Below are 25496 nucleotides of genomic sequence, written 5' to 3'. Positions count from 1 at the left end.
GATTCTTTATTTTTGCTCTCTTCGTAAGCGTCTAAATTGTAGGTATATTAGATTTTATAAATAAATGATTGATTTGAATTAATTAAGTAATAAATAATAATTAAGTATAAAAAAATTGAATAGAATTATGTCGTTTTTAACCGACTTCCATTTCATAGAAGGAGGAGGTTCTGTATTCGGTTGTGGCTTTTTTTTTTTTCTATGTACGTTCACCGATTACTCCGACATCCGTGGTCCGATTTGAGTAATTCTTTTTTTGTTTGAAAGGAGCTACCTCCGAGTTGGTCCCATTTTAATTTGGTTCTGTTCTGATGATGGGATCCATGAGGAATTGAGGGAACTCCTCAATTTTTAAAGGCACATGCATGGTGATTTGGGTGTTTTCTTAAGCAACTCGAGCATTTTCTCCCGAAAACCACCACTTTGATGAAGTAGACCTGATGATGACGATTGTTTTGATGATAATGATGATGATTTATTAAATGTAGTATGTTCAGCGATTACTCCGGCACCTGTGATCCGATTTGAGTAATTCTTGTTTTGTTTGGAAGGAGTTGCCTCCAAGGTGTTTCCGTATTATTTTTGGTTCTGGTCTGATGATGGAATCCATGAGGAATTGAGGGAACTCCTCAGTTTTTAAAGGCACGTGTAAAGTGATTTCGGTGTTTTCTAAAGTAACTCGAGCAGTTGCTTCCGAACACCGCCAATTTGATGTAGTGCAAGTGTAGCCTTACCACGAGTTTGACATTGACATATTCGCTAAGTTAGCGACGCTAACGTCTTCGTAACTTACTTTATATGCATCTCGCTCGCACTAATATGCCAGTAGGTACGAGCGAGATGCAAAGAAAGTAAGTTACACACACGCTAGCGAATAAATCAATGTCAAACTCTTGGTAAGGTGGTAAGGCTACTAATCGGGGTTAGGGTTAGGAGTTAAGGGGTCGGGGATTAAGGGGTCGGGTAATGGTGGTTGAAGGGGTGCTGGTTCAGGGCTGAGGGGTACATGGATCAGGGGTTGATACGCTATGAGGTTGAGTGATCGGGGGGGTTGAGGGATTGGGTCAGTGGCGGGGCGGAGGGTGGATTTAGTGTAGTGACAGGAATTATAATTTCCCAGACGGACTCGAGAAAATTCCAGATTACATATTTAGTAAAGTAGGTACTACACGAATTTAGTGTTAATCATGATGATGTTTTTCATTCATGCGTCGCGCTCTTAACAATGCGTTAAAACTAAAAATGGAAAAATAAAAACTTTTTACAAAAAAAAGAAAAACCGACTTCAAAAAGGATGAAATAAAATATTATCCTTTTTAAGTCTATGCGTTACCAACTGATATGTTTGAAGTCGGTGCCAAGCCAAGTAGTAAAGAATACCCGTCAAAAATAATCAGTTTTATGACTATAAATCCCATTAGAACTGTACCATTAGAACTATTATAAATATGTAAGTAATTCTGTCTGCCTCTTTGTCGTCTTTTCATGGCTAAACAACTGAACCGCTTTAGGTGAAATTTGGCTAGAACGTAAATTCCTTGAATTGTTTTATATTTTGAAATGTAGTCCTCTGAATAAGGGACGGGAAATAACTTCAGTCCCAATCCCACGCTTGCGTGCCGACAACATGGTACGGACTGTGCCAAGAAGGTTTGATCGTGTGTTCTGAGGCGTGTTCTTAGGTACAGTCGACGTCAAAGATATGTATTATACACTTTTGCACCTTACTCCTTTGTAATAAGACGAAAAGTGTAAACATATTTTTAACGTCGACTGTACCTACAGAAAGTATGTTCATTGTAAGGCAATCCAACGTACATCCTTATCGAATCGCACCAAAATCATGGTATGCTTCAAAAGTTGGCTTGGCACCGACTTCAAACATATCAGTTGGTAACGCATAGACTTAAAAAGGATAATATTTTATTTCATCCTTTTTGAAGTCGGTTTTTCTTTTTTTTGTAAAAAGTTTTTTTTAGCACCATGTTCATACGCTGGTGCATTCATGTGGAACCGAAGGGCAGTTCCGAGTTTGACTGCCAGCTCCCCCGGCCAATGGCGTCCGCGACCTGACGCTCCTTGTCAATCATGCGCAGCGACCCTACCACGCTCCAACAACCATAACACAACGCAAACTAACCCCTACCCCCTCTTATTAAATACTATATCGACCGCACAACCACGCGACAACTCCTGGCTGCTCGTCACGCAAACGCGATCGCCCCATTATTCGCCGCCCTTTTGTAATTTGAATTTCGAATTCCAATTCGTATTTTGTGGTAAAATAAAAAACGTTTCGACACAATGGCATCAAGGGCGGTGCTCTAACATGCGATCAAGTTATTACATTAAAGGAAAGCGCGCCCGCGTACCTCGCCATCTATTATTGAAAGCTTCCAGGAATTATTTATAATCAACTATACTAGCAAACTATAAACTTCATAAATTATGGCGCTTCGCAAAATACCGCAAGAATCAAAGTTGCGAAGACAACAAAAAGTTCAAGATATTCTTTTGTTTCCACTGAAAACAAAGTTATTAAATTCTAAGTAAACTATTTACGCAAAGTAATTTATCATGATTTTATCTTATTATTATGTACTTATAGCCATGTAATACCTATATTGTAGAGATCATAATTCATAAAAAAAAATATCGTTGTTACAGAGAATGGTCTGCCACGAAGATTGCGGACAGCGTACACAAACACGCAACTACTGGAGTTGGAGAAAGAGTTCCACTTCAACAAGTATTTGTGTCGTCCGAGACGAATCGAGATCGCGGCCTCCTTAGACCTCACCGAAAGACAGGTAAAATCCGATGTTCTATTCTATTTAAAAATGTAAGGATAAAATAAGACCACCGTGTAATTACTGTAAGGGTATTTATCTAACGTATTTCTTTTATTTTCAGGTAAAGGTTTGGTTCCAAAACCGACGCATGAAACACAAGAGACAAACGCTAACTAAAAGCGAAGATGGCGACGACAAAGACTCGACCACATCCGAAGGTGGCAAGAGCTCCAAAATGGGACTGGATAAATTCCTTGATGACGACGGACCCCTGTCGGGGAAGAAGAGCTGTCAGGGGTGCGAACTGCCACCAGGGGCGCTATGCTCGCCTGCAGAAGATCTGCCGGAGCTGGCCTCTCGTACACGCAACAACAACACGCCCAGCGCTACCAATAATAACAGTTTTGCGAGTGACGGTGCTTCCAGCGTCGCTTCCTCCTCCTCGCTCGATAAGCTAGCAGAGGATGACTCACGTGACGCTCATCCACCGGGCGCATCCGTCGTCGCACCTCCTCGAAGCCTAGCCAAGAGAATCAAACAAGAATCAAGGAAACGCTCACCATCACTAGACGCCACGGCGTGCAAAATCTCTCCGTCATCTTCAAAGGACGGCCTCGGCTCAGTCGGACTACCGGATGGCGCTAAATACTCGTCAGTCAGCCTCACACCTTCCTCGACCCCGGGCACACCGTCTAGCATGCACCAGAGTCCTCTCGGCCACTACCCGAGACCGTCGCCCCCGAACGCGCCTCCCGGTCCGCCTCATCCTCAAGCAGTACCCAACGCCATGCCGTCATACGTCATAAGGGGCAATGCACCCCCGGGACAATTTGTGCCTCACCCCGACTTCCGCATGGATTCAAAACAATTTGTAGGGAAAATAAGCCAGTATCCTCAGAGTAATAGAAACTACGACAATTACGGAGCAGCGGTGCATGCCGAGCAGCACGCGTACGCACGGAACCAGCAACACGCTAGACAGGAGAGTTCATCATCAGGAAGACCCGTTAACGGTATAGCGTCCCGGCAAGCGTACCCTCACGAAATGTATCAAAACTATGGATACCCGGCGGCGTACGGAAAGGATCAAGTCGGATACGGACACCCAGGATACGACCAGGCCCAAGGCTATCCGGCTGAGGCCATGGCTTATGCTAATAGCCATTACGGGTACCATTACCACGAGGGCTCACAACACGAGCACCCGCACGGTTATTATGGAAGCGAGGCGCAAAAGAATTCACATGGAAATGAGTACGCCAAAGGTGGGTACTACGAGGCAAGCGGTGTGTACTCTGGGCAGCAGCCATCAGCAGCTGGCGGAGCCGGGGCTCAATATACCGCGGGCGGTGCGGCCGGTGCAGGCGGCGAGGGTTACGCGGGGGAGTGCGGCGAAGGCTACGGCTCCTTCCAGCAGTTCTATGAGGCGACGCACGCGGCGCCCGCGGGCGCCGGCGACAACTCCAATTCATCCTCGGACTTCCACTTCCTGAGCAACCTCGCCAACGACTTTGCCCCGGAGTACTACACTATATGAGACAAGGACTTCGCCGAGCAGGCGAGTGATCTGTTCGTGTAACCACACGTAGTGCCCTATGGCAATGGGCCTTAGCGACCGGGCGCCAATCGTTTCCTCTTATTCATACGCCTCAAGTATGTACACGAGGTAATTACAGTAACCGCCCCGGCTCTCGCTGCGTGACCTATAGCGAACGGGAATTATTATAATGTACAATAAAAGGCTTATAATTAAGGGATACTGTGTCTACATACATAGACCGACGTACGTGTAGATTCGCCTAAGGCAATGGTTAATATTTTAAGGCTTAAGTTAAAGTTAATGTAATAAAGTGTACATACCTAGTGAACTACTTTATATTTTAGGAGTTTAAATACCTTGTAATACATATTTTTAACGTATAATATTGCGTAATTTAGGTGCTGATATCAGTCGATATTTGGGATAAAAATAATCTTGGTAGTAGATGATTCATCACCGCATACAAAACGTATTTAAGTGTTAAGCTGGAGTTAACTTTGTACGCTAAAGCGCGTTGCACACTTGTGGGAATCTCTAGAAAAGTAACCAATACACCGTTTACTTGAGACGTCACAGTGGAGGAGAGTGATGTATGTATGTAGGTACTTAACATGTGACTTCAGGTATTCTGTTCAACCGACGTCGCTCACTGCTGAGGATCGTAGTATCGACAGAAGCGTTAATAGGCTTCCCCATTTGTTGCAGTCTACAGATTAAGCCTTGTGGCGTAATATAAACGTAACGGCGTTAACACTGAGATTAATGAGTACCAAGGCTTCATGTGATGTCACCACAAATGTGCCTCGGGCGCAATTAATAATATTTATAATATATATATTATTAAATTATTTGTGATGTATAAATACTCTAGGACTTACGTTTTCGAGAATACCTACATTTAAATGTGCCAGATCGTTTCCCGGTAGTACCTCTCAGCATTAGATATCTGCAGCTTGCCTACTACTGTTAACATTGTTCATAAATGAAATTGGTATCAATGTACAGTTGTCATTACGATAATATAATTAAAACTATCTTGTATCCAACACAACGCGTGTTCATGGTAAGAAACAGTTATTTAAATTAAATTTGATTTTACATTACTATTATTAGAAAATTGTTTACAATTCTAAGGAATAGTCGTTGCCTTATTTAGGTAATATTGTTTTGTGGGTATAAGACATTGTAGATACGTATAAGATAGTTTACAGTAAGTCATTATATTGTAGATATCAGCGCTATCATTTTGGCCTATTAAAAAAATAAATCATTTGGTGTCACAACGTTTATTGACTACCTTATTTATTTTATCCTAGACCCACCTTGCTTTTTTGTCTTCCTGCATAATATATCCTTTCTGTACCTAACCTTTAAAAAATGCAGTAAGTAATAAAAGTTAAGAGACTTCTTGTACATATTAAAACTGGTTTTTAATAAGCAAGACTTTGGGATTAAGTTTATAAGAAAACAAATTAACCCTTCGACCGCTAAAGGTTCCCTTAAAGCGCATGGAATATCGTGCCATAGACCACAGCACCATTTTTCTAGACTAGGTGTTTTATACATATAAATATTTGGTGTAGGATTAAAATTAAATATATGATACAAGTTACTTTTTTTTATTAATTCCATAATGCAATGAAGGGTGCACAAATGAGTCACCTTCAAAAAAGATCCACACATTTCATATTCTTGTAAGGTACAAAGCATTACAATTTAAAATTCAAATCTTGTGTGATTTATATAAAAGACAAAATATGTCTCCTAATTTTCTGATTATACACCTTACAAGCAATTTCACATTAGTTATAAAAGCATTTTTTCAAACACAACTCTAAATAAAGCAATTCACATGACAATGAATAAATAATTTAAATTTTAAATGAACAGGTATTAATAAAACGTTAACTATTCTCATAACAAAAGAGAATAATGAGATAAGTATTTCTGAAATAAAGGTAATTCTTCATGTAGATGTTGTCTACTCGAGCAGTAGAACAAAATTAGTGACCTAGTACTGTACAAATGCTTCATAGAATCTAAAGCACAAATATCATTATTATTGCTGGAAACCACGTTTAAACATGTGACAATTACTCATAAAATCTTTAATACCAGTATTAATACAAAGTAAATTTGAATATGTGATCAAGCAAGCGGGTCAGTGGCTTGTTCCATTGTTATGAGGTGGAAGGCTTCTGTGCCTGAGCCTGGGCTTGCAGCTTCATTTCCATCATCATGCAGATTGCTTCTCGGACCTTTGATTTCTCAATACCCATGGCTTGGATTTTCTCCATTTGCTCTGTTACAAACTGGGTTTTTCTTTTGAAATAATCTTTGGCACCTTCTATGTCCTGTGAATTGAAAAAGCACACTTGAGTTATGATCATAGACAAACAGAAATGAAAAAGATAGACAAGGCTTTTACCCTGAAGGGATCACACAATATGAATATATATAACAAATGAAAAGTCAATCTTAAAAAGAATGTGAGAATAAAGCTTAACACTTTGACTACCAAGAACCCGCCTGGTAGGCACTCGTAATGTTTGCTCAGATGCCGGACAACCCGCCCAGCGGGTTGTTTTGTACGCAGATATAGACGACCGGTTTCTGGGGTAGTGCGCCGTTTTTTGCCCGGTTGCGAAAGTGTTAAATAAATAATTACTATATTCAAATATATTCAATACCACTTTGTGGCATTTGGTGTTGAGATACGGGGGCCGTGGGGTCCAAGCGCACATGTTCTTTTCAAAGAACTATGCAAAAAGCTCATCGATTTCACTAGTAACCAGAGAGCTGGCAGCTTCCTCTCTTAGTGCAGTATTGCTATTCAGCTAGGGAATGCTGTCAACATCTTTGGCAAAATGCTGCAGGGGCCTTATTTAGACGTATTTTAAATTTTATTATAGTCTTATATATTTCAGATTCATACCACTGTAATTCTACAGAATTATTGAACTAAAAGCTAAGTTATCAAGTTGTCCCAACTAGTGGCTTCTTAACTTTATCACAAATATATATGAAGGAAAAACTTTGTTACTTTTAACATAAGCATGGTATCCAAGATCTAAACCTAGAATAGTTTAAAAATAATCTCACCTTTTGTGCATAATATCCTGTGCCTATATCTATTACTACATGTTCAGTATCTGCTATAGTACCGGGCACATACATGGAGCCTGTTAGTGGTACCAGAATACTCTTGCCCTTGCTGCTAGGTGTAATTTTTTCCACGCTCTCGCCAGACTCAACGAATTTGCCTTGAGCCATCTTTAGTGTTGAAAGAGAATCTTGGAAGACATTTAGCTCCTGAAACACCAAAATTAGATGACTTCATATAGTACTGCAAACAATATAAGATTAAATAGTAAAAATGTAACGTTTTTGTGTCATAAGAAATGTCTCACTTGGTCTAGTTGCTGCTTGAGCTGAGCCAACTGGTGAAGATTTAACTTGGACAAGTCGATCTGGTGCATACCCGGCGCTGGAGCGGTAGAAACTGACGCCATTATGTGAAAAATATCAGACCAATACAATAACTAGAGACAAATATTACTTGGAGATGCTACTAGGGCATATTTTATATTAACCTCACACAAAAGAAAAGCCGTGTGTGAAGTGAAAACCAATAACCAAACCGAATGACACTGACAGCTGACAGTCGTGTTTGAGACACGAAATAAAACGTTGTATTATTAATCCCTGTTACATTAATTATGTTGGCTACCATGAGCAATTGCGACGTGAAGTTCGTTTAGGCCTCATACACACGAGCGCTTAATCAACGCGCGTAAAAAGCGTTTAAATTACTCAAATGGAAAAATATGTATTTATTAACACTTTTTATCGAGCGTTGTTGTATTTTCGACTTTATGCCTTGGTCGTTAATCGAATTTAGAGTGCGGACACGTTCAAGCACTTTTTTAGCGCGCGTTGAAAAAGCTCTCGTGCGAATGGGGGCTTAATGTCACGAAGTGAAGTTAGCTGATTGACAAAATTGACAAATGATATTTCATGGATATTTCGATTTCGAGTTTTGACAATTGTCGGCCGTCACCGTCACGTAGTCTTTTGTTTGGTTGTGTTATTCCTTAAAATAAATTCGAAGGAAGAAGTTATTTCATGAATGTAATTATTATATTCTGAGTGAATACACAAGCTTCCAAAAGTGCTATAATCCTCAGTTTAATTTATCGATCTGCGCTTGTACACCGGACTTACAGAAGTAACCTAACTTTAAAATGTCTGTTACAAATGTTGATTCCGCGGAAAACTTTCATAATTTGATAAGGTTAGTGGGTTAATTATGAAATACTACTTCTAACAAAGATTATTTAAGTGTGGGTAATAAGACAAATAAATTATATTCGTCGTGACCTTTAATGCCAGGTTAGGTTATTTTCTAGAAACGTTTTCTTAAGATTTATTGAAGTAATTATTACATTGTATATGATGCATTATTTTTTGCGTAAGAAATCACTATTGTGTCAAATGACGTTTTTATGATAACTCTTGGAGGTCAAGCTCACAAACCATGCTAATCTATTATGTAAACATGTAATTGTATGAATAATCATATGACAGCATCTGCAAAACTTCATTGTTTTTCGTTTAAAAACATACTCATCCATATAATTAAATATATAATTTGCTTACAGTCGATCTCCTTGCTTAGAAATGCATGCTAAAACTGTATTTTTTTTTAAATTACAGATCTCATACATTAACTGCAATCCATTTTTCGGCTGACTGGTCAGACCAATGCGGCCATGTCACAGAGATACTCAACGAACTTTCAAAACTACCAGAAATACAAGCTAGTGGAGCTAAATTCTGTGTTTGTGATGCAGAGGAACTATCGGCAATCTCATTGAACTATAAGGTATAGAAAACACAAATTCTTGTTTCATACTTGAATCATGATCATGTTAAGTTTACTTTTTTTGTTAAGTACACTTTCACTGCCAAGAACATGCTAGGTGTGTTGGTTTTGTATTGTAAATGGGGTGCTTGTGTTAAAGTCAAAATATAAAATTTTTGAAAATTGAAGTCCTAATTTGATTTTTAGGTTGACTCAGTACCAACTGTAATTTTATTCAAAAATGGATCACAAGTGGACAGAGTGGATGGTGCGGATGCTGCTCAAATAACATCTAAAGTGAAGGCTCACAGCCTCGGGAAGGCTGCACCTGCTATCTCAACACCACAGCAGCCATTAGAAGAGAGGCTCAAGGCACTTATCAACAAACATAATGTAATGGTATTCATGAAAGGCAACAGGGAGACTCCTAGATGTGGATTCAGTAGGACCTTGATTCAGATTTTGAATGGAACAGGGTATGTAGTCTGTCTATTTATTTGACAATATATGCTCAGAACAGAATGAAGCCTGCCAGGAATAAAGCACTTTACACACCGTAACGAAAACAGGGATACAGCAATACATAGAAGTGAGATTGTATAGCTGCATCCCTGTCGTCTTTTACTGAATTTTATCAAGCAAGGTGTGTGGAGCATTGAGTCTGTGTCCTGAGGCTTGACAATAGGCAGTTTTCACTGCAATTAGCAAAAGGCATTGTTATTGTCTGACGAAATTTATTTTATCAAAAAAGATTACAATATATATTTCCATTAACAAGTGTTTGAGTTGAGTAGATAAGGTGCTTGATAAAATTGCAATCACTATTAAATAGTGATCAAATTGGGTTGCTGATAACAAATATAAATCGGCACACCAAAATTATCTTATCATGTTACATTGTTTACATTTCAGGGTTGAATATGGCACTTTTGATATACTGACTGACGAGGAAGTCCGTCAAGGCCTAAAAGAATACTCTGATTGGCCAACTTATCCCCAACTTTATGTCAAAGGTGAACTGATCGGGGGGCTAGATATAATCAAAGAACTACAAGCCAGTGGAGAGTTAGATGCAACTCTGAAAGCTTAAATGATGGTTGTTTTCTACATGGTTGGATTTTATTTATTTCAATAAAGCTTTTAATAAAATCACATTTTGTTTTTATAAAAAAATATTTTTGAAAACTCATGGATGCTATACACCTCGACCTACAGAACGGCCGTTTATTTTTCTCGTTAGTACCTATAGAAAACCAAAATAAATTATTAAGGCTGTGTTAAGGGCTAAGGCTACATAAAGGCAAAGTAAACAATCAATATAATAAATCATTGTTAACCTTATTATAGCTGGTCAAGCAAATCTTGTCAGTAGAAAAAGGCGCGATTTTCTATGAGACGACATCCCTTCGCGCCTACATTTTTCAAATTTGCCGCCTTTTTCTACTGACAAGATTGGCTTGACCAACTATACTTGGTCAAGCAGATCTTGTCAGTAGAAAAAGGCGGCAAATTTGAAAAATGTAGGCGCGAAGGGATAGCGTCTCATAGAAAATTTGAATTTCGCGCCTTTTTCTACTGACAAGATCTGCTTGACCAAGTATACTATAACGGCTAATTATAAAGCCCCCTCCACACTCGTGCGCGAATCGCGGCTTCGCCCGCGATTCACGCACATAGTCTGGAGGGGGCTTTAGAAAGGGACAGGCTGTGGTTTCAGGCCTTTTTAAAGCACGCTCCAGTATTCAACACCAAATTATTAGTAGTGTCCAAATGGTTGACTTAAACAGCATACGATGTTATGTTGGTTGCATTGAGCGTCAGTGTGACAATTTGACAAATGTAAACTGCCTATTTTTCTGACGATGTATTTTAGGACGATATTTGTTTCATTTGCTAGTAAATAATAAGTTTGTAAAAATCGTGATGTTGTGGAAGTGAAATGTGTTTAATTATATCTTAACTAAATTCAATTCAGTAGTAGAATCATCATATTTTTTACGTCCACGTCAGAAAAGAAACTAGTTTGTTTTACTGCCATTTAAGTAAGCCAAGTGTTAAAAAAATAATTTACGTATCTTTTCCACTGTCTCTGTTTCTTACTCCCTCCATGGACGAATTAACTCCTTTCCATCCTAGTAAGTAAACCATTCGAGTTCTGAGTAAATATGATTACCTGTTTTTTGGTAATGTTTTGGTTTGTAGCCCAACCCCTGTTGAAAGAGAGCCCAGCATTGCGACATGCATGATGATAATGAATATACCAATTTTTTAACCTTTTATTAAATTTCTTCTATCTTAGCATTCCTACTTAAATTCTGTGACAGTGATATGTTATCTTCAATCAAGTTTCTGTGATGTGATGCTATTATGTTTGACCTCCATAGAATACAATAATCTTGACTTGATTGCCTAAGTAGTTCGTTAACTGTCTAAGAAATATGCAGAAATAATTAAATTGCTGAAAGTAGTGAAAATAGTTTCCTTTTATTTATGATTTAAGTGACAAACATGTCCTTAACACTGGTAACATTATTTTGTTAGTATGTATTTACATTCTTAACACCATTTACAGAAATCATGAGTAAAACACGGACTGCAGGAGATGGCATGGAATCAGATGAAATTGCCACTGAGGCAGTGCAAAAAGTTACTGGGAAGTCTACCATTCGAACTGGAAGTAAAGACACCCTTCTCCCAGGCAGACTTATCCAGGTTTACCCCACCAGTGTTGTTAGAGCAGAAAAGAAAAGGCAACTTAATTCCAAAAGCCCCAAATTTGTTCCTTATGAGCCTTATCCAGCGGCTGTGAAGCCAATAGTGCCTCAAACAGTTTCCAAGTCTAAGAAATCCAAGAATAACATGGACATCAATGTACTTATATCACAGATGTCGCAAATGGACACAAAGTTGAATGAGTTCAAGCCGAGACCAAAGTTAACATCTTCTAGCTCAGTAGAACCTGACAAACATAACCCTGAGAAAGCTGAAATGCAGGCCACTATTGACAAACTGATGGAAGAGAATGACTCTTTAAAGGATCAGTTGAAACAGCAAGTACAGGTATATTTTTTAATCTTTGTATGCTCATTTATTATTTATCAGTCAGTGGACTGTTGGACAATGCGATAAATCACTTTGAAATTAAGTCATGGAACTAGCTTTACTAAGCTTTTTTTTCTTATAATATCCTTTTCTGACCATTATAATGTTCTGGATGAATGAATTGTACACCTATTATCCAAAATACTGGGCTACATTGCCCATTGGCATACTTTCAATTTGAATTTTTGATTCTTTATAAGCGAACATGTATTGGCAAACAGATTGAGATACCATTGTGTTTAATTGTTATTTTTGGGTTATTACAGGTGAACAAAGAATTGAAGACAATGCTAGTGGCATCCATGGGTGAAGATTTAGAGATCCAGGTGCAGTCACTCAATGAGGACAAGAAGCATTTGGCTGATGCCTTGCTGAACTCTGCTCAGCACTTGTCAACTCATCAAGTGGGTATTATTGCTTAAATTTAAATGTATTAGTTTTTTTTTATAAAGCCATTTATTCTGAACTCTACATTATTATTGTTTATAAATAATAGTTACTCATATTTTGCTTACAGGAGCAAACAGAATGGTTAGCGGGTCAATGTGAAGTGTGGAGAAGCAAATTTCTTGCTAGCAGGTATGCATACCATAATAAGTTAACATTTGTAATTTCAATGTTCTTTTCGCTTTCCTCCAAAACCACCTTTAATTAATTCGTCCACCAAGTTGCAAGGCATCCTCTCCTTAGGTAAATACCACACTCCAGAACTCGCTAACTATACTTCTATTCCTTCCAGCCTGATGGTGGAAGAGCTAGCAAACTGGAAGAAAGTTCTCAACGAAAAAACCGTAAATTTACAACAAGCAATAAAACAACTGCTAGACGAGAGGTGCAGGACTAGAGACATGATGGTATGCACCTATAAAAACCTTTACAGCCTCCACGAGAAGTGGCTCGAGAACATCGCCATTTCAGAATATGTGGGCAACAATAAAGTATACAACCAACCGATTGGGAACCTTAACTTGAACACTACAATACCACACTCATCAAATATAATTGATTTAGCGCTGGTCAATTTGAAATTGTCAGAGAATGTTAGCAGTTCTAATGAGAAGCCCGATATCAGCTATCTCGATAATTTACCGACTGAGACGGATGGCGAGAAACATGCTGAGAATGTGAGTTATTAACATTTTTTGTAAACATAAATATAACACTTGTTACACTTGGTATGCCTTGTGTGAAACATCAACACAAAAATCATTATAAATTTGTGTCAACAATAAATAGTGGGAACGAAAATTAGTCATACAACTTTCTTTACACAGTGGAATCAAATGCGCAAGAATGAAAAAAACTTGTATACTTTTCTAATCCATTCAAGTTTATTTGTCATTAAGGTATATTCGGGTAATTTCGTATTAATCGGATAATTCCGAAAATTCCCCATAACTTTATCATAATACCCCCTTGCGCAGCTCAGCCCTTTTCGGAATATCCGACAGTTTTCGACATTCGGATCGGAATTAGCCGAAGTCACCGACTCACCTGATTTGGGGGTATGAAAGCGGTGAACTGAAACATCAGTACTATCGATTAGTCACGATTCACGATTGTCCACCAGAAAGATATACTGCATATCTCACCAAAATCACCGAATCCTCGTTATCCTACCTAAGGTGTAACCTTAGGCGCCTAAAGATTCACAATGATAGTTCTCTTTGACGTAAACGCCATTTTCAATAGTCGGACAACCGTCTTGTTTTTTTCGTCCATAGTTTATTGATCCATTTTCTTTCAGATAATGGCCATGCCTTTAGAAGTAAAGAAGGTGAGCGAGGAACCTGTGAACGCGTTGGTGCACCACGCGTATAACAGTAGCAGCAGCACTCCAAGACCTATAGCCTCGTGTGTGCACTGCAACGGCAAGGTGCAGTTACTGTAAACAGTGGCGTTACTAGGCGGGGCGAACCGGCCCTCTGCTCATGGCGTCGCGCCTAAGGGGGCCCCACGGGTGCCAAAAATTTTCATTACCTTGAGAATACATATTGAAAGAAAAGAGCATCAGAGATGCGACTTCGCCCAGGACTAGATTACTTCACACTACGCCACTGACTGTTAGCTTGGGTAGAAAATATATTGCTTTAGAGGCTCAGAACTCCAGGCTTATAGATCACTGAAACCAACCCTCTGGGGGCTGTAAAGTACTTACTTCCGAGGTGGTTTTCTACCTAGTAGAATGTAGCGCAGCAGTACTCGAAGACCTATAGCCTCGTGTGTGTACTGCAATGAATGGGTGCAGTTACTGTAAGCTTGGCTAGAAAAAATATCGCTTTAGGTGCGCGGAACTCCAGACACCACTTAACCGTCGCGGTTCCTCAGGTACTTTCGCGGTGGTTTTCTATTATAAGGTCGCTCTGAGAATATGTCTTAACCTTTTGACCTCTATGACTATTTTGTATAACTCGCAATAATTATTATGTAAATTTATCGGCCAAGTTTGCATCAACTTGGCAGCAACAATATGCGACATCGCCTTATGTGGTTCATATTTTCATATGAATTTTGACTTTTATGGACGGATGGACATCGACGGATTATATAAAGTTGATCAAGCAGATATTGTCAGTAGAAAAAGGCGGCAAATTTGAAAAAGTGTGTGTTTTAAGTGTCTCATTTCAAGTGATATTTTACCATTTTTTTTAGAATACACTGGTCGGAGGTGTTAGCACCGCTGTTTTTTTGGTGGAACGACTTTTTGTAAGATTTTTATAATTTTATCAGCGTCTTTACGAATGCTCTGTATAAATTTTTCCGCGCAGGCTTCACCACGATAGATGACAAATTTTGAATATATTACTGTTATTGAGGGTTCCTCCGTATCCTCGTATTGATATTGTCTCTGGGTTCTTTAATAATCATTCCTTGCACAACCTAAAAAAGTTATTATAAAATTATGACATTTATGACTTTCTCTAATTTATCAATGTTAAGTTCTAATTAGACATTTAGAGCATAATATATTACCGGAGTTGAAGATTCACCTCCATCTTCACTAAAATTCACACTCCTATTAGTAGTACAAGCCTTGTTTAGTTTGGAGCTAGATTGATTTAGTCAAATGAAACATACTAATAACAAATTTATATTATTTATTTATCGTATGGCAAGATTATACACAACACAATACGAGTATATACAACCTCACAATAACATTCAACAAGAAACACACATAATACATTAGGTAAGTACAAATGGTAATAACACACATACTGTTTTTTTTACATTTTTGACCCTGACCCTGGAGGGTTTGTTACCTCGTTGCTCGATTGCGTTGGATTGTCTAATGGACAGACTAACTTACATTATCCATTAACTTGTCGAAGAAGACTGAATTAATGTCGATTTTCACTTCCTGTGTACGAGTATGCGTGAAATTACCACAGTGCTTCTTAAACATCTCAAACGCTGTTTCGAAACAATCTGTTTGGCGCTTTAGTTTCAATTGAAAATTTAAGGGAAACTCTTCCTCGCCCTCGGAGCAGCTGCTGCTACTGGAGCTGCTGGAAGAACTGTTTTTGCTCTCATTGTCGGGGTGTGCTGGCTCTACTGCTGGGGGTTCCGCTTTCGAGCTGTCTGTAGACGGCAGCGTGGGAGCTTTGAGGGGCGATATTAGCGAGGTGACGAGTGCCTGTTTGTGATTGTGGCTCTATGAACTCTAGTAGTTCGGCGGGTATATCCGAGTCACTCGTTATACGCGGCTAGGGGATGTACGGTGTCGGCGGTTGATGTTCAGTAAACGGTTGTGACTGGGAATTGGTCTGCACGTGTTCTGGTTCAGAGGACATCTATCTGTGCGGCCGGATTGGGTTGTTCCTGTTCAGAATACATCTGTGCGGCCGATTTGGGTTGTTCCTGTTCAGAATGCATCTGTGCGGCCTGATTGGGTTGTTCCTGTTCAGAATGCATCTGGGCCGGATTGGGTTGTTCCTGTTCAGAATGCATCTGTGCGGCCGGATTGGGTTGTTCCTGTTCAGAATGCATCTGTGCGGCCGGATTGGGTTGTTCCTGTTTAGAAGGCATCTGTGCGGCCGGATTGGGTTGTTCCTGTTCAGAATGCATCTGTGCGGCCGGATTGGGTTGTTCCTGTTCAGAATGCATCTGTGCGACCGGATTGGGTTGTACCTGTTCAGAATGCATCTGTGCGGCCGGATTGGGTTGTTCCTGTTCAGAATGCATCTGTGCGGCCGGATTGGGTTGTTCCTGTTCAGAATGCATCTGTGCGGCCGGATCGGGTTGTTCCTGTTTAGAATGCATCTGTGCGGCCGGATTGGGTTGTACGGGAATATAATTGTTGTAAAGTAAATGTATGCTGCATTATCAATCTGAGACTCGGATTGATGCGGGAGCTGCGCCGATTGTTGTTGCTGCTTGAACTACGTCTCCAAAGGTTGTTGTTGTTGTTGATGGACATTAATGGGCGGCGCTGACTTGTGGCGTCTTATCTGGGCGACTGTGCGTTCCATTTTCAACTTTCCAAATTTCGTCTGACAACGTTTTTGTAAGCCGGACGCGGCTAGCTAAATAATATTCAGTGATGAAAAAGCTCGAGGAGCCAAAAAAAAAATCAAATGCCTTGGTAAGGTTCCGATACATACCAGTAAAGATATCACTGTCATTCCGAGCATCTAATCCAGATATATTCGCACATATAGACAGAACTTTGTCTTCTATCACATCAATCAAGAGCTGGACTCCTGACTGTGCGCGGTTATTTTATTCTTGACGGATTTCTTAATTCTCTCATATTCGAGCTTCAAGGTTTTCGCTAACCTGACCGTTGAAGCACTAGGAGCAGCATTAAAGGTCTGCGCAATTGAATTCCATGCCGCTTCTTTATCGTCGCAAGTCACGGCGTCGTTTTTTTTTCTATAATTAACTTATATTTGGAGACCAATTCCGTCAATAACGAAATTTCGTACTTCGCAAAGTTGAAAGTTTTTCTAAGAACTAGGCTTGTTCTGTGAGGGTTGATGTTGTTAATATATTCCATGCGTAAATATATTATTGGCCTTAGCATAGCGAATTGACGCTTGACAGACGCCACCTCTTATACCTACCATTCTTTATAAATTGAATCATTTCATAGTCCGTAAACAATTCTAGCCATCCGAAGAATGTTTCATCATTGCGTTCTAACTCAAACCGGGTGCATTGTATATTGACACGGATCTAATTCATACGCACCTATACACGCTTGTCTTAAGTTTTCAAACACTTCAGCCAATTATAGAACATCAGTCTTTAAATATAGTATTCACCCAGAGTTCTAATATTGAATGCGCCCCAAACATCTTTGCATGTTGGTAATCCTCATCGGAAATATTTTAATCGGTAAGGCTGCTAAGTACCTACAGAAAGTGGCCTTAGGGGTAGGGTTGCCAGATGGTCGGGATTTGGCGGGATTCTCCCGATTTTTAGCATGTGTTCCCGATTCCCGACAAAGTGAAACTTGTCCCGAAAAACAGCTTCACGTTATAAAACAATAATTTCAAGTTCCGAACTGTCGCCGAGCAAGCGAGCTGACGTAGTGCCAATAATGTAAAATATCGTTGTTTTTAATATAATCACTTTAATATGAATGTATTTTTTTTTCCCGAATTAAGTCCCAAAATCCCGAAAAATAGATATTATTTCCCGATATTAGCGCCTTTCGATCTGGCAACCCTACTTAGGGGGTAATGCAGTTTTCTCAAGCCGGCTCCAGTCACTCATTAAGGGAAAACTCCCTTATGCGTAAGTATCCTTATATACTTCTCACTCTCTTTACGATTATCGGATGGTGGTAAGAAATGTGGTAGTATTTTGAATTGCCGTGAAAGGTTTGAAGCGAGTTTATCCAAGCTACTTGACATGAATTTATACGAGTCGATAAACCTTAGACTGTATTCGTTAATCTCTAAATTAAACAACTGTACCGCTATTCGGAACCTAATAATAATATTGAGAGTGGCAACACCGTTGTCGGTCGTATTGTCCTTTTCTAGCATATACGTCCCTCTCTCTCCCACACTCCCACCACACAGCAGTTTGCTTTTTGGCGGTTGTCGCAAAAACAAATTTCCAACTCATTGGCTTGCTGTTTTTCCATCTGGAAGGTCGTGAAGCTAAACTGCTGGTGAGTTTTTGAATTTGTACCCCAGTTTAGCTGACTATATTGAAAAACAGTTTCTAACGGCTTTTGCCGTTCGAAATAAACATTTAAATTTAGTGTCCGTTAAACTATCTAGCAAATAAAAACGATCCGGAATAGTAATGTGTAAGTTTTCAAAGGCTGCCTGCGCGCACCGTGGCTATGCTAATGAAAATACTAAAACACATAATGCTAGAAAACACATCGAGCTGGTAAAGCGTGCACTTGTCACCATTAGAATTTAATTAATATATACCTACATTAAGTCTCTTCTGAGTCTTATTACTTATCACTTTAAATCTTTGTGTGTCTATAATAACGGTTGAAATTAGGTATAATACTTAAATGGTGATGTGTGGAGGCATATCCTTCAGTTTTCAAGTGATTTGTGTTTTCGAATACGAAAGGATCGGATAGTTAATACGTGTTACATAGAACCTACGTATTAAGGTAGAAGCTTATAGACGTGTAGGGTTTATCTGTCCAAGTATCTATCAGCAACTTGTCGGTTTATCCCGTTCCGGGTTAAATATAATATTGCAAAATTGTTTGGTAATAAACTTGCTGATAAATAACGTGTACCCGCTTAGGAGTCGACGAAGCCCCGCTTCGCGGGGCTTCTATTTCCGCTCTGAGGGACACAAGGTAACGAACAAACCTACATCGCAAGCATTGCATTTATTTTTGTGGAAAGTGAGTACTTCGGCAGTACGTAAACTTAAGTCTGACTAGATAAAGAGAGAGATTAGCATGGCTCTGCGCAAGAATGACATGGAAATCCTTAAGTATTTCACTCCTTATCAATTTATATCTCTCCAACTTGATCTTTGATTAAAAAAAAAAAAAAAAAAGGTTAAAATGTAGGTAGATAGGTATCTCTTTAAATAAATAACAGGTACTAACAGCTTAAAATAACTCTTGCATGTAGTTGCTATATGTGCTTGTATTATTTTGGATTTGAATAACTTGATTATTCATTCTATATGTAAATAACTATAGGTACATACAAGACGGTCAATCTTTAAGCCTACCTACCTACCTACCTACATAAATAGTACCTACACTTGTAAACGTTTTAAATAAAATCGGAAGCCTGTGACTTGAAAGGGCATTAATGATATGGGAATGTTTAGATTGATTCATTGACGAAGACGCATGGTTTGCTTCATAATTTCAAATTATATTCGCTAACTGTAGAGTTAAAGTTAAGTTATGGCAAATCTCGTCACCGTGAATGACACTTTCTAAAAGTGCCTATTAAAGTAAATCCTTTCCTCTTGTCGAGCGAAGAACTCGCAACTAAGGGAATATTACCCATAAACTTCATTTGAATGATATTCTTAAGTTATGTCTGTTATGGTTCCACCTGCGTAAGGTGTGCCTAAGATAATCTTTTATTCAGTCACAAACTAACGTCAAGTTATTTGTGATGAAACCAATATGTTGTGTACCTATTTAAGCCTGCGCAAGGCTGCCATGTTTCCACCTGCGTAAGGTGTGCCAAAGAATCTTTGATTCATTCACAAACTGATATCAAGTTATTGATGATGATATTACAACCTATATAAGCCTGCGCAAGGCATGTCAGAAATTAAATGATATGGTCATAACACAGGCGAGCGAGTAGGCCACAATCATAAAAATATAACAAAGATGAATATGTAAATACCTCCTTTTGGACAAAGGACAAGTGAAAAGGGTTCTAACAAAATAATGTTCTGGGTAAAAATCAGTCGAAATAGGCTTCGTTATTCGAGGTTTCATTTTTGTTTACCAATCTATTTTAAGGGTCCCGGACACCCTATTGGCTAAACCCAAAATTGGACTAATTAACATTTCTAAAATTATAATATAATAGGTATAAAATAACCTAAGATTCCAGGCCTATCTCGACTCATTTTTATTTTAAAGATGAAAAAATCTTTGCACCCTAATATAAAATTGTGGTCTGGAGACGCTAAGCCTCATAACGTGGGTGGCATGGATAACACTAAGAGATTTAGTCACCTAAATTCGACCATAAGCCCAGGAAGAATATTGATATTTAGAATAAGGTGTGGTCAATCCTCCAAGGTCCAGATAATCTGTGGACTCTAATTAAATCAGGCTCACTTAAGCTCACGACACAACATAGCTTACGGTTCAATTCTGAAATAAGCTATGTTTAATATCACTCATGGTGTGAAAATAAAATTACAAGAGCACAAACAGCCTGCTCAAGGTGTACAAAGGGTTCCGTTTAGCGGCCCTATGAATATCTAAAAACCTTTGAAGTCTATGCCTGCTATAACAGACTAGAAATTAATATAAATTATATTTGCCTCGAGAGCACTAGTCTTTCAGTTAACATTTTTACGAGTACCTACCTATGTAGGTACACGACATAACCAAGGTTACCTATTTAATTATTATATCCCTGACTGGCATGGTATGGGAAAATTGTCATGTGCTGCACAAGCATGTTGGAAATAAAAATATACAAAACTGACCTAACGGGGCGTTTATGAATGCTTTATTTTACACCCTTATGTCTGCCTTGTGAACCTTGAGGATTCGAATCACCTTGATCGTAAGTGCTCCTATGCACAGATTAAATTTTAAACTACCCATGCACTAATCTCAAGGGCACGTGCTTCTATGCACGGACCAAATATTGTTATCACTTAATTCACTTATCATTATTCGTCATAGTTTGATACTATACGTTTAACAAATGTACCCACCGTGGAATGTAATGTACCCAGTCATAAGGTTTTTAATAAACAGTGACTTAATGGTTTGCACGAACGATTCTAGTATAACTTCTGGGCGGTCACGTCTAGGGCATGACCCTCTAGTTCTCAATTTATACAAAATTATAGCATTGCGATACTGTTTGCTTTGCACAATGTGAAACAGCAGCAAGCCTTTCGAAAAGGCGAAGCTATTTTGAAAGACGAGTACTTTTCAAAAATACATTGTAATATATATAAATATGTTTTTGTCGTGGAACAAGTACACCCAAACAAATGCAGTCATTTATTATAATATGTTGGCAAAACTCTGCAAAAGAGTTATATAGTCTGTCTGTACAGTGTAACTTGAAGGCATAAATGCACATGAATCTCTTGAAACATGGTGGATCAATTAATTTACACCCCGTCTGTGTCTTGCTCCTATTACCAAATCCACAAGTTAAGGACCTGAACCTATATATAGGTACCCTTCTTGCTCGAGACCTGTAAAAAATGTACACAATAATTTCATGCAGTCAAGTGTCGGAAAATTAGGTCCACAGACTTAGCGATATCGTGAATATATATCCAAGAACTCTGTATATTGCCTCCCAGGGGGCGGGATGTTATTAGACTAACCTATAGTAGGTAGTAGGCCAGAGATATAGTATAGAAAAGTACACTGGCCCAAATTAAGTAATATTATATTTCAGAATATAAAATAATTTACAATCTTGCTATTATTGAAATATAAACAAGTAACAATTATCCTTAGTTCATAAGGAGGATAAGTATACCTAAATATCTAATAGATTCGACAAAGTGTTGATTCTAGCATTGGATAAAATAGCTCCCTCTTAAAGGGCCTCTGCGCTGTTGGCTTTGGGGCCACAGGCGCCCGGCAAATGGTAGGGAACCCCCTGGTTTCCCACAGCAAATAATGTAAAATCACGAAATAAGCACATAAATTTGTATTTCGGTTAAAAGCACCTATGCGATGAGCTAGGGTTTCGAATTAAGTACCTGATTCCTTATAATTTACACACTGAATAGAGAAAACTGAATATTCAGAATTAAGCAATGTCTATGAATAGTTTACAGGAATTAAGCCACTTTAGCGGTCAGAACCAATAAAGTTTTAAGGCTTATGTCTACCAGTAGGCACCAGATAAAGTAAACCACTAAGAAACTACTCTTACTACATATATACAAATTTTTGAGTAAAATTAAGGTTATGGTAGCTAAACATGAATTTAATTAGAATGACTGCAAATATTATTGATAAAGTTCTGCAGCAATTCTACACAAGAACACCACAAAGCGTCATAACTAGTGCCACATCGCAGTGAACACATGAGTGTTGTGGCTTAAGCTCTCATAGTAACCTTCACACTTTTAAGCAAGGTTTATTTATGTACACTGACTTGCGTTCCCTTTAGTAAAGCGTTTAAAAGGGTTAAATGCATTTTATAGCTATAACTATAACCTATAACCAAGTATATGGCTTACAGTCATTAAATAAATTTAGTGATTCCCTATGACATTTCAATAAGTACCTAATTTTATTAACTCTGTTTGTGGTGATAGTGATATAACGAATCATTTAAATATTCGTCTACTTAATCCCGAGGGATTCTGGAAATAAGAAATGTCCTGTCCTTGTTATATCCCTGCAACTGCTTACTTTACTATTATAGATAATTATTATCAAATTTGATAATAATTGCGACTTATAAATAAAAATTACTCTAGTACTTATATTTTCATACTTGAATTACATTACTCCTTATAACAGATGTGTATGCTCCTTGAAGAGTAGACTGACTTATCACATCTTCTTTTACCTAGTTTTCACATACATTTAAGTAATTAAGTATAGCACCCTTGTGGTGACTCACTTATTCTTTTTGAACAATTATAAGTACATTAAGTACGTATACTTATAAAATGTTAAGTTAGTATCATAATATAATGGAATATCAAATTGTATGCTTTACTAAATACCTCTCTCCTCACAGGTGTTAAAATAAAGGGTGTACTGCATAATTAATTAAACACTCATAATATAATAATATTACATAATATACATAATAAGTACATGTATAATCACATTGGCTTGGCGTCTTCCCACCACCAGGCGATAACAAACACGTCTCAATATTATTATTAGGTTCCGAATAGCGGTACAGTTGTTTAATGACAGCGTTTTACACAAAAATAAAACGCTAATTAAATAACTTACCCTATTCGGAACCTAAAGTTTTAATCCTGCCTGGTGTAAATATGTATAATTTTGAGACAATGAGTTGGAAATTTGTTTTTGCGACAACCGCCAAAAAGCAAACTGCTGTGTGGTGGGAGTGTGGGAGAGAGAGGGACGTATATGCTAGAAAAGGACAATACGACCGACAACGGTGTTGCCACTCTCAATATTATTATTAGGTTCCGAATAGGGTAAGTTATTTAATTAGCGTTTTATTTTTGTGTAAAACGCTGTCATTAAATGAAATATACTTGTCCTTGTTTATTGGGAATGCAGGTTAACTTTCCCTTAATCTTGGCCAATTCTTTAATGAATAGATGACAATCGTAACCCCTTAAATTGTGAAAGACGACCGGTATAAATGTTGGTATTAGGTAATTAAAATTACATGAATTGTGTGTTTTGCCTCTTATAATACCCGTTTAATGACAATGGTCCATTACATAAGTTTCATCTTTTTCAATTTTTTTCTTACAAATATGACATAACGACGCTTAAGAATCAATACTGTCTAACCACAAGACATAGCATCCGCGCTCGCGCTTGTGTCTAACTAACATTTTTGACGTTTTTTACCTTGCAGTTAGGTGCAGAAAAAAACAACGAATAGCATGCCATAATTGTCTAAATTTTAAATTATTTGTTACTTAGACAGTATTGATTCTTAAGCGTCGATAAGTCTAATACGCCGTTCTCGACACGTCGGAGCTAAATTTAAAACATAATTTTACTAATTAAGTCCCGTCGATTGTGAATAATAAATTAATAATGAGTAAAAATCGTGAAAATTTAAATCAATGTTTAACACATCGATGATAATAATTATGTAAATGAGGTTTAAACTTCAGTTGGAGAATCTCGATTCAATGCATTGTTGATGTCAGTGGAGACTCGAGAACCTAATTTTATTAAACTTATTAAACCAAAAAAGAGATAAGTCAATTAATGCAAGCCGAGGAATTCCTACGCCACCATGGCATTATTGTCGCTTTTTAAGGACTGCTACGGAATTGATAATATATAGGTGTTCCAAAAATTATTAAGTTTTGAATTTTCCCTTTTCTCAAGATTTTATTATGTTATATATTCGGGTAATTCCAAAGAGTTCAAACTGTCGGGTTATACCAATAATTTGGCCAAGCCCGAGATAGCTCGAGGCATTTAGTGTTCCGTACGGATACCATCAGTTTGGTATTGACATAAACGCTACCGTGAACGTAATTTACTTTCTATGCATCTCGCTCGTACTGACATATTAGTGCGAAAGAGATATATATATTATTACCCGCTTTTTTAAATTACGTTCACGATGTGTACCGCTCGCATCGTTACATTTTACAACGGTTGTTTGCCTGTTTTTAGGATACCGTATTCGTCAATTAGGTACCCTATAGGAACCCATATAGTTTCGCAACCCTTGTAGTTTTTACTACATATTTAATATATCATTAATTCTGAGACAAAATTTGTTTGTGGTGGCTGAAAAAACTTTCAACAACATATGTAAATATGGAATTCGGAATATTACAAAATAAAATGGAGACAGGCGGTATCAGGGACACAGGCGCTATGGTTGACGTGAAAAGTGGTGTAGACAGCTAATGCGAAAGCCGAAGGCCGAGCTCCGCGTAGGGCCGAAGGCCCGAAGCGTCCAGAATGTCAGTGCTTAAACAAAGAACAACAGTGCAAGTGTCTAAGTGCGAAGGCCGAAGGCAGAGCTTTAGCAAAATGTCAGTGCCTTAGCACAGAGCAATAGTACAAGTGTCTAAATGCGAAGGCCAAAGGCCGAGCTCCGCGTGCACAGAGCAATAGTACAAGTGTCTAAATGCGTAGGCCAAAGGCCGAGCTCCGCGTAGGGCCGAAGGCCCGAAGCGTCCAGGATGTCAGTGCTTTAACACATAACAATAGTACAAGTGTCTAAATGCGAAAGCCGAAGGCCGAGCTCCGCGTAGGGCCGAAGGCCCGAAGGGTCCAGGATGTTAGTACTTAAACACAGAACAATAGTATAAGATAAGTGACTAAGTGCGAAGGCCGAAGGCCGAGCTCCGCGTAGGGCCGAAGGCCCGAAGCGTACAGCCTGTC

The 25496-nt window shown here is 38.5% G+C and overlaps 5 protein-coding genes across 5 annotated transcripts in view; 3 read left to right on the top strand and 2 right to left on the bottom strand.

Annotated features, from left to right (window-relative positions):
- The window catches only part of LOC134674747 (homeotic protein proboscipedia), a 75879-nt gene extending 71000 nt beyond the window's left edge, over window positions 1-4879 (top strand). Inside the window, exons 3-4 of the mRNA XM_063532877.1 lie at window positions 2668-2810; window positions 2914-4879. Coding sequence (XP_063388947.1) covers window positions 2668-2810; window positions 2914-4329 — 1559 coding nt within the window. The 3' untranslated portion in view covers window positions 4330-4879. The remainder of the gene's footprint in view (window positions 1-2667; window positions 2811-2913) is intronic.
- A 1058-nt stretch (window positions 4880-5937) lies between these two features.
- On the bottom strand, window positions 5938-7971 carry LOC134679597 (prefoldin subunit 5). Its single transcript, XM_063538549.1, has 3 exons — window positions 7743-7971; window positions 7435-7644; window positions 5938-6686 (listed from the first exon to the last, which is right to left on the bottom strand). Exons 1-3 carry the CDS (start codon window positions 7842-7844, stop codon window positions 6513-6515), a joined length of 486 nt encoding a protein of 161 aa, XP_063394619.1. The 5' UTR covers window positions 7845-7971; the 3' UTR covers window positions 5938-6512.
- A 412-nt stretch (window positions 7972-8383) lies between these two features.
- On the top strand, window positions 8384-10345 carry LOC134674697 (glutaredoxin-3). The gene is made up of 4 exons (XM_063532824.1): window positions 8384-8626; window positions 9049-9217; window positions 9404-9672; window positions 10109-10345. The coding sequence occupies exons 1-4, from the start codon at window positions 8577-8579 to the stop codon at window positions 10284-10286; spliced, it is 666 nt and encodes a 221-aa protein (XP_063388894.1). The 5' UTR covers window positions 8384-8576; the 3' UTR covers window positions 10287-10345.
- A 711-nt stretch (window positions 10346-11056) lies between these two features.
- Window positions 11057-14209, top strand: LOC134674687 (golgin-45). The gene is made up of 6 exons (XM_063532813.1): window positions 11057-11331; window positions 11769-12256; window positions 12565-12702; window positions 12816-12877; window positions 13038-13422; window positions 14046-14209. Exons 1-6 carry the CDS (start codon window positions 11304-11306, stop codon window positions 14187-14189), a joined length of 1245 nt encoding a protein of 414 aa, XP_063388883.1. The 5' UTR covers window positions 11057-11303; the 3' UTR covers window positions 14190-14209.
- A 1872-nt stretch (window positions 14210-16081) lies between these two features.
- Window positions 16082-16561, bottom strand: LOC134672426 (activating signal cointegrator 1 complex subunit 2 homolog). The gene has a single exon (XM_063530321.1). The coding sequence runs from the start codon at window positions 16559-16561 to the stop codon at window positions 16082-16084; it is 480 nt and encodes a 159-aa protein (XP_063386391.1).
- Window positions 16562-25496: the final 8935 nt, after the last annotated feature.

This window comes from Cydia fagiglandana, chromosome 2 (assembly GCF_963556715.1).
Source record: "Cydia fagiglandana chromosome 2, ilCydFagi1.1, whole genome shotgun sequence".
NCBI lineage: Eukaryota > Metazoa > Arthropoda > Insecta > Lepidoptera > Tortricidae > Cydia > Cydia fagiglandana.
The sequence above is the reverse complement of the archived record's forward strand: the minus strand, read 5'-3'. Positions and strand labels throughout refer to the sequence as shown.